The sequence below is a fragment of the Petaurus breviceps genome, unplaced genomic scaffold (assembly GCF_028583685.1).
Source record: "Petaurus breviceps papuanus isolate PSGF00001 unplaced genomic scaffold, PetGlider_PUasm1.0 91133, whole genome shotgun sequence".
Classification (NCBI taxonomy): Eukaryota; Metazoa; Chordata; class Mammalia; order Diprotodontia; family Petauridae; genus Petaurus; species Petaurus breviceps.
The window spans coordinates 98,722,293-98,735,387 of record NW_027187419.1 but is presented as its reverse complement, the minus strand read 5'-3'; the positions used below and the strand labels follow the sequence as shown (position 1 = coordinate 98,735,387).

Genomic DNA, 13,095 nt, shown 5'->3' with positions numbered 1-13,095 from the left:
ATTCCGAAGGCCCCAGGTGGAAACCTGAAAACTCTGCAATCATAACATATGACTTTGTAGCAATGGGAGATCCTTTCAAGTAAAAAACAACTGTCCTTTGAGGTTCATTTTCCCACCACCACCCCCAAAATGGGAAACAGAAGAGTTCATAAGAACTAAGACTGGAAGGAATTCCAAAGGTCTCCTAGTCCCATAATTATATAGATGAGGAAACTGACACCCAGAGAACTTAATTAGCAGAGGTGAACCTAGGTCTTCTGCCTGCAGATCAAGTGACTTCCCCTGTACCATACTATTTTTCAGCACCTTCTTTCCTAAGCCTTTTGCTGTTGGCATCACTTCCAGATGCCTGGGTTTCTCCTCAACTTGAACCCAGGATTCCCACTGCCTTCTACTATGGCCCACCACAGGGGTGTCCTATCTCACATAGTCCTCCAAATCTTTCCCAATTCTCTTTCCCTCAGTCAAAACTGGCCTGTCCTCTACCATTTTGATCTAGACCGCCTAAGTTAATGACTTGAAAATGTGATAAACAAATTCACTATAATATATTACAGGTGACAATGGCTTAATGTATTTCCCTCCCAGGTTACATTTTTGCCTCGTATAAGTGATTTTCAATGCTTTAAGCAGAAGTAACTAAAATGTGATTTGGGGGGCACTGCAAGATGAAGACACTGGGTCAGAGAAGTCTTTTGGAGTTATTCCTGTATGTTCTAGATTCATCCTTGTCTAGACCTTAACCTAAAGACTAAAACCTAGAACTCTGAGAAAGCTCTGGATTTTAAAATATATTAATTCTTCAGTCAGGTGCAGAAATATGGGAAATTCTTTTGAAATTCCAGCCTCATTTCCTCCTGCCTCAAACCATTATTTTCAGATTGAATGTTGAGTACTTACTTACTTAAAATCCCTGATCGGAGAAAATCCATAGTTTATAGCTTCCAAAATTCTTCTTCCATTGAAATTTTAAAAAGAAAACAACTGTATTGACCTTACTTAAACCAAATATTTTTCTGGGCAGTAAGATTTTCATGAAGATATAACTTCTTCTCATTATGTTTCATTTAGATGGTTTCCCATCATAGAACTTAGAGATCTTTCCCTGAGTTTTTTTCAGATATAATATTCATTGAGCATAAAACTTCTTCACCAATTTTTCCACAGCATATTGCCTATGAATGTGTTTTCCCTTCATCTCCCAAATGAAATAGCTGTCTATCACAGGAGGGCTCTTTGTTTGTTATTTTTGTTAACAATCGGTAATGCATTTTGGAAATGACATTTTTATTTGCTTTTGTTTTTTGAATTGAGGTGATTTAAGGTGCCTTTTAATAAGCTTTTTCTATCCTCTAGAATTGTTCCATAGGATAACCTCTCATCTGGCATTGCATATAAATGAGCAAAGGGAAGAAGAGGGAGTATGGTAGTAGCAAAGCCAACATAAATCTCACCTCAATATTCTAAATGAGCAGGACAGTATTCAGCAGAACATAACTTTCTTTTGTGGGATGTTTTTCATAAACCCTCTCCTAAAATGCATGGCTAGACTAAAATGCAAAGGAAGAGAAATTTTTAAAGTATGGTATAGACTAGCACTGTTTGCAGAACTGATTGACTGATAATCAATTAATCAAGCATTTATTAAGTATTTCTTGTGGACCAGGCCTGCACAACCTGCTGGCCTCAACAGCCTGTCAGTCCACCAAAGGATTTCTGGCAGCCCACAAAGAATGTAGAGGATGTTTTCTTCTACATTTTTCTCAGGCCACCTAAAATCCTTTGGCCAGTCACAGGTTGTACAGGCCTGCTGTGGACCAAGCTCTAAGGGTAAAAAGGAAAGACAAAAAGACCCTGGCTTCAAGGAGCTTAAATTCTAGTTGGGGAAACCATATGTACATAAATAGTTTTATGCAAGATACAAAGAATAGATAGGCCACCTTAGAGGGAAAGACACTAGCAGCTAGGGGAAAACCTCTTGCAGAAGGTAGCATTTGAGGTGAGTCTCAAAGGTAGCCAGGCATTCTAAGAGATGGAGGTGAGGAGTGAGATCATTCCAGGCATGGGTGCAACCAAAGATAGGAAATGGAGCATTAGTGTCAGCAAGTAGGCCTGGGAAAAGTAATGTATAAGAAGCTGGGAAATATAGGCATGGTCCGGGTGACGGAAATGTCTTAATGTCAGAGTAGTTTATATTTGATTCTAGGGGTAGTAGGGAGCCATTTTTCTAGGCCTGCGATTGGGGGGAGGGGAGGGAAGTCACTATGGAAATTGAGTGGAGCAAGACAGGAATGAGATGCTTGAGGCAGTGAGACTAATAATCCAGGTGAGTGGTGACAAGAGCCTTAAGTACAGCAGGAAGTAGGCTATGAGAGTGGGAAAAAAGGGGGATATATCTAAGTAATATTATAAGGTAGAAATGACAAGATTTGGTAAGTAATTGGATAATTGAAGAATTAGATAAGTAATCAGCTGAATGAAAGTAAGAAGTCAAGGATGATAATGAGGTTTCAAATCTGGATGGTTGGAACAGTGGCAGTGCCTTTGACAGTAACAGGGAATGTCAGAAGAGGGACAGATAGCTGCTTATTGGGGATTTTGTGGTGGTGATTTCTATTCTAGTGGAGATGGGACTCAGAACCTCTGTGAGCCTCTACATCCATAAAGCAGAGATGCACAGAAGGTCCACAAAATATTTCTATGATCATTGAGGAGATTCAGGAGAAAAAGCCAGAGCTATCTAGGATATTAAGGAATCAAAATGAGAAAAGTTCCAGCTATAAGGTCGTGGCCTCGTCAATTCAATAAAGGATATATCTGAATATCTCAAAGAGATGGAAGTAGAGGAAAAAAGAATTTATTCTAAGGGGAATTGTGAAGTAAACTAAGCTTGTATTGGCACCCCAAACTCTTCCCATCACTATCTTTCAAAAATTACCATTAAAAATATTACATTGACTTTATTGTTATAAAGCACTTTGTATATATTATCTCATTTTGGAGGAACATACACCTAGGGTTAGAAGGGATCTTTAGAGGTCATCTAATCTACTTCCCTCATTTGCAGATGAGGAAATTAGGCCAAGAGAAGTTCAGTGGTGTGCCAAAGGTCACACAGCAAGTAAATGGAGTGATTTGAATTCCCATTCCTCTGACTCCAAATCCATCCAGTAACTGTCAAGGGTACCACCCACCATTCCAACCAACCAGATTTGAAACCTCAGTGTCATCCCTGACTCCTCACTCTCATTCATTTTATATATATATATGTGTGTGTGTGTGTGTGTGTGTAATCAGTTACCAAATCTTGTCATTTCTGCCTCCACAACATTACTCATAGAGATCTCCTTCCACCATTCACATGGCTTGCTTGTCTATACCACCCTTCGAAGTGGATAGCACAAGTATTGTTCATCCTCATTTCGTAAATGAGGTTGAAATAGCTGAGATGATTTGTCTAAGGCTACAAATGTGGAAAGTTTATTGCCCTACCATTCCCCATGCAACCAGATGCTCAGGAATCTCAAACTTCCTCTTGGTTTCACAGGACCACCCCTCCGCCCCCACCTCAGTCAGGAACCACTCCAATTTCTTCTTTCCTATCAAAACATTCATCTTGGTACCACTTTTCTTAGAATCCTGCTTGCTCCCCATTTGAAAAATGGTCAAAAGATATGAACAGGAAGTTTTCAGATGAAGAGATCAGAGCTATCTATAGTCAGACACACCTATCAGATTGGCTAATATGAGAGAAAATGAAAATGCTAAATGGAGGGGATGTGGGAAAATTGGGACACTAATACACTGTTGGTAGAGTTGTAAACTGATCCAACTATTCTAGAGAGCAATTCAGAACTATGCCCAAATGACTATAAATCTATGCATAACCTTTGACCCAGCAATAGCACTACTAGGTCTGTATCTTAAAGAGATTTTTTTTTAAAGGGGAAAGAGACTATATATACAAAAAGTATTTATAGCCATTCTTTCTGTGATGGCAAAGAATTAGAAATTGAGGGGATGCCTATAAACTGGGAAATGACTGAATAAATTGTGATATATGACTATAATGGAATATTATTGTACTATAAGAAATGAGAAAGATGTTTTCAGAAAAAGCTGGAGTCTTACATGAACTGATACAAAGTGAAGTGAGCAGAACCAGGAGAACATTGTACACAGTTAATAGCAACACTGTATGATGATCAACTATAAATGACTTAGCTATTCTCAGCAATACAATGATCCAAGACAATCTCAAAGGATTCATGATAAAAAAAAAATGCTATCTACCTCCAGAGACAGAACTGATAGAGTTTGAATGCAGGATTAAGCATACTAGTTTTCACTTTATTACCTTTTTGGTCTGTGTTTTCTTTCATAACATGACCAATATGTAAATGTTTTGCATGATTGCACATGTTATAACCTATATCAAATTGCTTTGTGTATCAGGGTGGAGGGTGGAGGAGGAAGAATAAAGAAAGGAAGGGGGAAAATTTAGAGCTCAAAATTTAAAAAAACATTTTATGACACAAATATGGTGCTGATACCTAAATCAGGAAGAGATAAAACAGAGAGAGAAAGTTATAGACCAATTTCCCTCATGAATAAAGATGCAAAAATTTTAAATAAAATATTAGCAAAAAGACTACAGCAACTTATCACAAGAATAATAAACTTTGATCAGGTAGTATTTATTCCAGGAATGCAAGGATGGTTTAATATTAGGGAAATCATCAGTGTAATTGATCATATCAACAATAAAACTAGCAGAAACCACATGATTATCTCAATAGATGCCGAAAAGGCTTTTGACAAAATACAACATCCACTCCTATTAGAAACACTAGAAAGTATAGGAATAAATGGAGCCTTCCTTAAAATAATAGGTAGCATCTATTTAAAGTCATCAGCAAGTATTATATGTAATGGGGATAAGCTAGGAGCATTTCCAATAAGATCAGGGGTGAAACAAAGATGTCCACTGTCACCCCTCTTATTCAATCTGGTACTACAAATGTTAGCAGTAGCAATTAGAAAAGAAAAAGAAATCAAAGGAATCAAATTAAGCAAAGAAGAGACCAAGCTATCACTCCTTGCAGATGATATGATGATATACTTAGAGAATCCTAGAGAATCAAGTAAAAAAAAAACTACTTGAGATAATAAATAAATTTTGCAACATTGCAGGATATAAAATAAACCCACATAAATCCTCGGCATTCTTATATATTTCTAATGAAATTTAACAGCAAGAGATAGAAAGATAAAACCCACTTAAAGTTACTGTAGACATTATAAAATATTTAGGAATCTACATGCCAAAACAAATCCAGGACCTATATGAACACAACTACAAAACACTTTTCACACAAATAAAGTCAGATATAACTAATTGGAAAAACATCAATTGCTCATGGCTGGGTCGAGCTAATACAATAAAAATGACAATTTTACCTAAATTAAATTACATATTTAGTGCCATACCAATCAATTTACCAAAAAATCTCCTTTACAGAGCTGGAAAAAATAGTAACAAAATTCGTTTGGAAGAAGAAAAGGTCCAGAATATCAAGGGAATTAATGAAAAGAAATGCTAGGGAAGGTAGCCCAGCTATACCAGATTTTAATCTGTATTATAAAGCAGCAGTCATCAAAACTACTTGGTACTGGCTGAAGAATAGAGTAGTGGATCAATGGATTAGATTGGGTACATGAGACTCAGCAGTCAATGACTATAGTAATCTACTGTTTGATAAACCCAAAGACCCCTGTTTTTGGGATAAGAACTCACTATTTGAGAAAAACTGCTGGGAAAACTGGAATATAGTAATGCAGAAACTGGGCATAGACCATTATCTAACACCATACACCAAAATCAAGTCTAAATGGGTACATGATCTAGGTATAAAGGCTGATACTGTAAATAATCTAGGAAAGAAAGGAATAGTTTACCTGTCAGATTTGTGGAAAGGGGAAGACTTTATGACCAAACAAGATTTAGAGAGCATTATAAAATGCAAAATGGATAATTTTGATTACATTAAATTGAAAAGCTTCTATACAAATAAAGCCAATGTAACCAAGATTAGAAGGGAAGTGGAAAATTGGGAAAAATTTTTACAATCTATGTCTCTGATAAAGGACTCATTTATAAAATATACAGAGAATTGAGTCAAATCTATAAGAATACTAGTCATTCCCCGATTGATAAATGGTCAAAGGATATGAACAGACAGTTTTCAGAGGGAGAAATTAAAGATATCTATAAGCATATGAAAAAATGCTCTAAATCACTATTGATTAGAGAAATGCAAATCAAAACAACTCTGAGGTACCACATCTCACCTGTCAGATTGGCTAAGATGACAAAACAGGAAAATGACAAATGCTAGAGAGGATGTAGAAAAATTGGAATACTAATGCATTGCTGGTGGAGTTGTGAACTGATCCAACCATTCTGGAGAGCAATCTGAAATTATGCCCAAAGGGCTATAAATAATTTCATACCCTTTGACCCAGCAATACCACTTCTTGGGTTGCTTCCCAAAGAGATCATAGAAGTGGGAGGAAGACCCACATGTACAAAAATATTTATAGCAGTTCTTTTTGTGGTGGCAAAGAATTGGAAATTAAGGGGGTACCCATCAATTGGAGAATGGCTGAACAAGTTTTGGTATATGAATATAATGGAATACTATTGTGCTATAAGAAGCAAGGAGCAGATGGATTTCAAATTTACCTTGAGAGGCTTACATGAACTGATGCTGAGTGAGAAGAGTAGAACCAGGAGAAATTTGTACACAATTACAGACACAACGTATGTGTGATGACCAACTTTGATAGACTAGACTCTTCTCAGCAGTGATATAAGTCAATCACAAAAGACTCATGATGGAGAGAGATGTCTATATCCAGAGAAAGAACTAGAAAGAACTGAGTTTGTATCCAGATTGAAGCAAAATACCTGCTCTTTTTCTTTTTCTCGTTTGGTTTTGTTTCCTCTTTCCCATTGTCCATTCCATCTGATACAATCCTTCTTTATAACCTGATTAATGTCTAATATGAAAGTATTTGCAGACATTATACTTGATTGTATGCCGCTATGGCGGTGGGGGTGGTGAGGGAGAGAGAGAAAATTTGAAACTCAAGAAATTGTGGAACTGAATCTTGTAAACTAAAAGTAAACAAACAAATTAATAAAGACCAAATTTTTTTTATTTAAAAAACAAATGTTAAAAATTGTTTTTACATGTAACTGGGCAAAATTTTTTTAAAAAAAAGAATCCCCCTGGCTACTATGTGATAATGAATTTAATTAACCCTTATATTTTCCCTCCCAGATTAGAAATACCTTAATCCAATTAAGATAGGTGACTCCTTTTGAGGACCCTTACAAAATGACATTATTTAGCATATTTAATACTTAGAAATCTATGATTCATTGGTGTAAGGACTCCCCCACTCCCACAGACTGCAGCTGCAGACAAGACATAAAATTGTCTTTGTGAGTCACCATAATTGAAATGTTCATCCTCCTACAGAGAACCTTCTGGTGATGAATCCAAAAGAGTGACATTAGAAATTACAAGCATTTGACAGGTCAGTAAAGGAGACAATTTGGGTCAGGTAGTCATCAACTTTATGTATACATAAAGCCAGGTCTAGAAATAAAGATTTTGGTTAAACAGAAGCAAAGAGTAAGTTTTGAATGGCTTTAGGAGGAAAAAGAGGCAGCATGGCCTGCCTGGGGACTAGAGAGATGACTTTGGAATCAGAGAGGCCTGAGTTCATGTCCCACTTCTGACACAAACCTACTGTGTGACCCTTGTTCACTTCTTGGTGCCTTAGACAACTCTTTAAGTTATAGAGAGGTGGCCACCCTTCACTGGTAGAGGGATTTCTTCATCTGAAAGAATCCTGTGTCAATGAAATCACAGGTCCAGTCCCTATTTCTATCCATACCGTAAAAAGAAAAGGAAGAAATCCTCATGATCCCAAATTATATTATTTATTGGAAATAATAGCAGCATCTGGACATGTCAGAGTTTCAAATTAACTGAATAAATTTCCTATATCTCTGACTCCATCAACAATGTATCTGAAATGTGAGCAAAAATGAAGGAAATTATATATTTAAAAGGAATAGCAAGTTGTACATAATAGATTTGTAGTTTCATATGTAATCATTTTTTTATTATACTATGTTATGGAAATGCATGTTTCATTCCATAAATTAAAAATAAATAAATAAGCTTTAAATGGAGGGAAATTAAAATTTCAGATAAGTAAGCATCAATAAAGATTTGAAAACTCTAGATTCAATAATGCCTTTCAAACTATGAGAGGGGAATAGTTATTTTATGGACTTATGGGGTAAAACTAGTCTATGCTGTAACTGGGCACTTATTCAGTGACCTGTACTTGGAGGTAGAAACAGCAATGGGCTGCTACACACCTGAAGGTGGTTCTTACAAGGGACATTTAGCCAGTCTACTCCGGGGAGTTCTACTAACACTATGCATAAGACAGAAGATGAGCCCCAAAACCTTATCTCTACCACAAATGGAGTCAGTTATTCAACAAGCATTTATTAAGAACTTATTATGTACCAGACACTGAGTAAGCTCTAGGGACTCAAAGAAAAGCAAAAATAGTTTCTTAATCTAAGCAGTAAACAACAGGCGAACAATTATGTTTACACAACACATATACACAGTAAGTTGGAGACAACCTCAGAAGGAAAATCTCCAGAATAGAATTAAGTGGGATCAAAAAAGAGTTCTTGCAGAAGGTAGGATTTTGGATGAGACCTGGAAGTCAGGAAACAGAGATGAGGCATGGAGGACAGCCAGTGAAGACACCCAGAGTCAGGAGACGCGGTGTCTTGTAAGAGGAAACGCAAAGAGGCTAGTGTTGCTGCATTGTACAGTACATGGAGGGGATTAAAGTATAAGAAGACTAGAAAGGTTGGAAAGGGTCAGATTATGAAGGGGTTTAAAAGCTAAAAAGAAGGTGATTTATAATTGATCCTGGAGGTAAAAGGAAGCTACTGGAGTTTATTGAATGAGGAAAGAGGGTATGACATGGCCAGACCTGTGCTTTATGAAGATCTCTTAGGAAGCAGCATGGAGGATGGACTAAAGTGGAGAAAGACTTGAGGCAGGGAAAAACCAGAAGGTAGACTGATTCCAGGCATACCCAAATGGTGTCAGACTTGAGTGCATGATACAGCAGTGTGGTGTCATGAAAAATCTCTGATCTGGAAGTCAGGAAACCCAAGTTAGAGACTTAAGTCTGCCATTAACTGGCTGTGAGAAATTAAGCAAGTAAATTAGCCTCTCGGTTTACTCATCAATGAGGAGGCTAGATTAGATGATTTCTAAGGATCCTTCCAGCTCTGAATAACATTAGCCTATGACTCATTCTATAATTCTATATGAAATCACAGCTATTGAAGAGGCTGGAGCTAGCAATCCAGCAAATGACCTGTATGACTTAATTGCAGCAAAGAAAGGACCCCAGAACTTCCCAATGACTATGCCAACAAGTCTGGCCCATCCAAAGAACAACTTTTATGCAGAAGTCATAAATCCCAAGGATATTATATTGCAGGGGTACATGCATAATTCAGTGTGTCAGGGCAGCCTAATTATCTGACTTTGAACATGAGACAGTCAGTGGGGTAAAGTTTGTCTAGGGATCAGCACACACTTTTAGGCTGCTTCTCATTTTACACAAGCCAGAGAGCCTTTTGAGAGATACCCAACCTATATTTGTGAGGGTCACCATTTGGTTACTATCCTTAACAAACAACTTTCATTTGGGAATAGATCTAGTAAACACATCTCTGTTGCCTCGTCTGATCACAACATTTACGAGAAGGTCTGACCACGAGGCTAGAGCAGAAATAAAGGTACCTGAAAAGTCCTCAGTTTGAATGGCAGAAACTGGGAAATTCTAAAAAGGCATTTTCCCTACATTGTCTTTTTAGGAGTCAGGAATAAACAAGCAGAAATTTAGACTTACTGGTCAATGACTTAAACCTTGCAATGCAAAAGCATGTACAACTACTGAATCTTAATTACAGAAATGATACTTTCCAATTTGGGGAAAGGGGAAGTGATAGAACTTTTTTTTTGTTTTAAAGCCACATTTATAGGGTAACAATACAGTTTCAGAAACATAGGAAGATAGAATATGAATGTTCTAATGTAAACTAATTAGTCAACCAAATAGTCACTGGTTTCCTGGATGCCAAACCCCTCAGCATCCCAGTTTGGGAGGGGAAGACCATTAATGGGACAGAAATGGTGAAGCCTCTTTCCCTTCAACCTGTTTGTCTCTCAGAGCTCTCATCTACCTCTCACAAAGTCAATCTATACAATACCATGTCCAATTAGTGCAGTTCTGAGGCCTATACAAAATCAGATGGTAGAACTAAAAGGAATGAAGAACCTAAAAGGGAAATTAGGCAATCTGCCTTTCCCATTTAAATTTTCTTCCAAGGACCTCCAGCACTTCACATGTGTGGCTTACATTTGTTCCCTGAAATAAGCTTTGGTCTAGAAGTCCAAGGTCTAAAAATATCCAGGTAGGGCTAAAGAGAATTGAGCCATTAGTCAAAGATAATGGAGAAATTCTTCCTCTGTATCCGGACACTAATAATCTTATATCTTAACCATATGGAGAGGAAGGAAAAGGCTGGTACAAAACTAGCACATGTGAATGAAGCCAATGCAATTTTTTGCAGATTAAATGGAATTTGAGTTATCAAGTTTGTGAAAGTGAGATTCTTATCCACATTTTCCAAGGCTTTGGAGGAAAAATATCTTTGCTAGTCAAAAGCCATTCCTCCCTGCTATTATACATTCTGGTTTAGAAACAAGAAGAATTGCAAGACTTAAGGACCAAGAAAAGCAAATGTTTTAAGCAACAAGATGTGCTTAATACACAGAAGGGGATTGACTTAGTTATTTTTTGAAGATCACTATTTCATAAGGGTTTATTAGAGAAAGAACGGCAAGTACAAATGATTGTCCAAGTGGTCACTGCAAAATATTATTTCCAAGAGAAAGAATCTAATTCCTCATAAGCTGAAGGTGAACACCACTGGTTCTAGTACCTATTACCTCTAACTTAAGCATACCCATCCCCTCTTACCTCTAGGACCAGCCATAGCTGTCCGCCCACGTGCTGATCAGCTTTATAAAACATTCCATAAAACTTTACCACATTTGGATGGTTGGGAAGAAATTGTAAAATGTTGTATTCTGCCTCAATCTCTTCATCCATATCCTAAATAGGAGGAAAAAGCATATTTTGGATTAAGTCTGTCTCTCCAAGGAGAGAAGACAAATCTGTCATCAAAGACAAATAAATATTTAATGAAGTATATCTGCATGATAATTTGAATGCTGCTATCATCTCAATGCCTCCAAAACATTTTGGCTTAAAAATATGCAAACATTTAGGTCCTGATTAAGAATCACCCATCATCATGCTAATCGTTCGACTTTATATGATTCTCTTTTCCTCTGAGATTTTTTTTTAACTGCATTATCAATGCAGTCAGCTGCTTAGCTCCAAGAGGCCTAATACAGGACAGGATACACATAACCTTATTATGCACAAAGCAGGCCACATTATACCCTTGGTGCCTAGTACACTGCAGAAAATAAAAAAGGCTCAATTTTCTTCACCCTGCTGAGGGAGAAAACAAGCGCATATATTTTTCCTTTATGCTGTCAACTCAATATGTCTGAATGTTTTGAGTTGGGGGTCATTTTGTAATTACACCACCACCATCCAATAGCCCATGAGTGATACAAGTCGGTCCTTCAAATAGAATGATTTCAAAAGGTAAGAATCCAGGTGTACCATCTCAACAATAGCAACAACAGAATTGTCAGTAAGATAAAAACCAGGGAAATTTCTAGCCGTGTCTCTTTCTCTTAGTTGTGATTACAACTCATTACCCCTTTTAAAATGCTTTCAAGTCCCTGCTGGGTTTCAGGAAAATGTGTACCTTTACAAAGGACCAGGAAAATAAGTGGAAACTTCAGTGAGCATTAAAAAGAAGGGGGAAAAAAACCACCATGTGATTGCTGTTGCTAATTTTACTTACACTGATTGGATCCAGGATTTTTACAGCTGCAGGGCTTCCATCTTTCTTATTTGTTACTTTATAGACTTTTCCATATGTGCCTTTCCCAATGGTCTCTATTATCTCCCAGGTGTCTGAGGGATCAGGAAGTGACTCAAGTCCAAGCATGCTGGAACTATATTGAAATAATCCATACAGAGGTTTCCTAGTGGGGAGGAAAATTGGGCATCATCAACATATTAATGGACTGGAGAACATTCTTTTATATAATGGGATGTTTCATAATAATTAACAATGATTTATTGTTCAGTCACCTCAGTCATGTTTATCTTTTCATGACCCCATTTGAGGTTTTCTTGGCAAAGATACTGGAGTGGTTTGCCATTTCTTTCTTCAGCTCATTTTACAGATGAAGAAACTGAGGCAAACAGGGTTATATGACTTGTCCAGGGTCACACAGCTAGTAAATGTCTGAGACCAGATTAAAACTCAGATCTACCTGACTCCAGCCCCACCACTCTCTCCACTCTGACACCTAACTGCACCATTAATAATACTAACTAGCATTTATATGATGCTTTAAAGTTTAACAAAAAATATACATATGTTATCTTAATCTACTACATCAGAATACTGCATTTGGATTAGGTATGGTTAGTTTGGTTTCTGAGCTGAGAAAAGAAATAGAATTTGCTATGAGGAAAAGAAGCAGGAGGAGGAGGGAATGAGAAAAAAAACTGAGTCATTTCCTCCACAAAGAAGACGATAAAAATGAAGATATTTTACACACACACACACACACACACACACACACACACACATGTCTCTGCTTCCCTCCCTCTGCCTCCTTAATATCTCTTGTGCACACATGCATAAATACACATACAAATCTCTGCCTCCTTCCTTATCTCTCCCTCTAGCTCCCTTTCTCTCTTACATACACACACACACACACACACACACACACACACACACACACACACACA

At 37.3% G+C, this 13,095-nt stretch overlaps 1 protein-coding gene across 1 annotated transcript in view; it reads right to left on the bottom strand.

Moving 5' to 3' along the window:
• LOC138155351 (myosin-IIIb-like) overlaps positions 1-12,301 on the bottom strand; it is a 272,057-nt gene extending 259,756 nt beyond the window's left edge. Inside the window, exons 1-2 of the mRNA XM_069080560.1 lie at positions 12,131-12,301; positions 11,167-11,301 (exon numbers count right to left, since the gene is read on the bottom strand). Of these exons, the coding sequence (XP_068936661.1) occupies positions 11,167-11,301; positions 12,131-12,277 (282 nt within the window). The 5' untranslated portion in view covers positions 12,278-12,301. The remainder of the gene's footprint in view (positions 1-11,166; positions 11,302-12,130) is intronic.
• Positions 12,302-13,095: the final 794 nt, after the last annotated feature.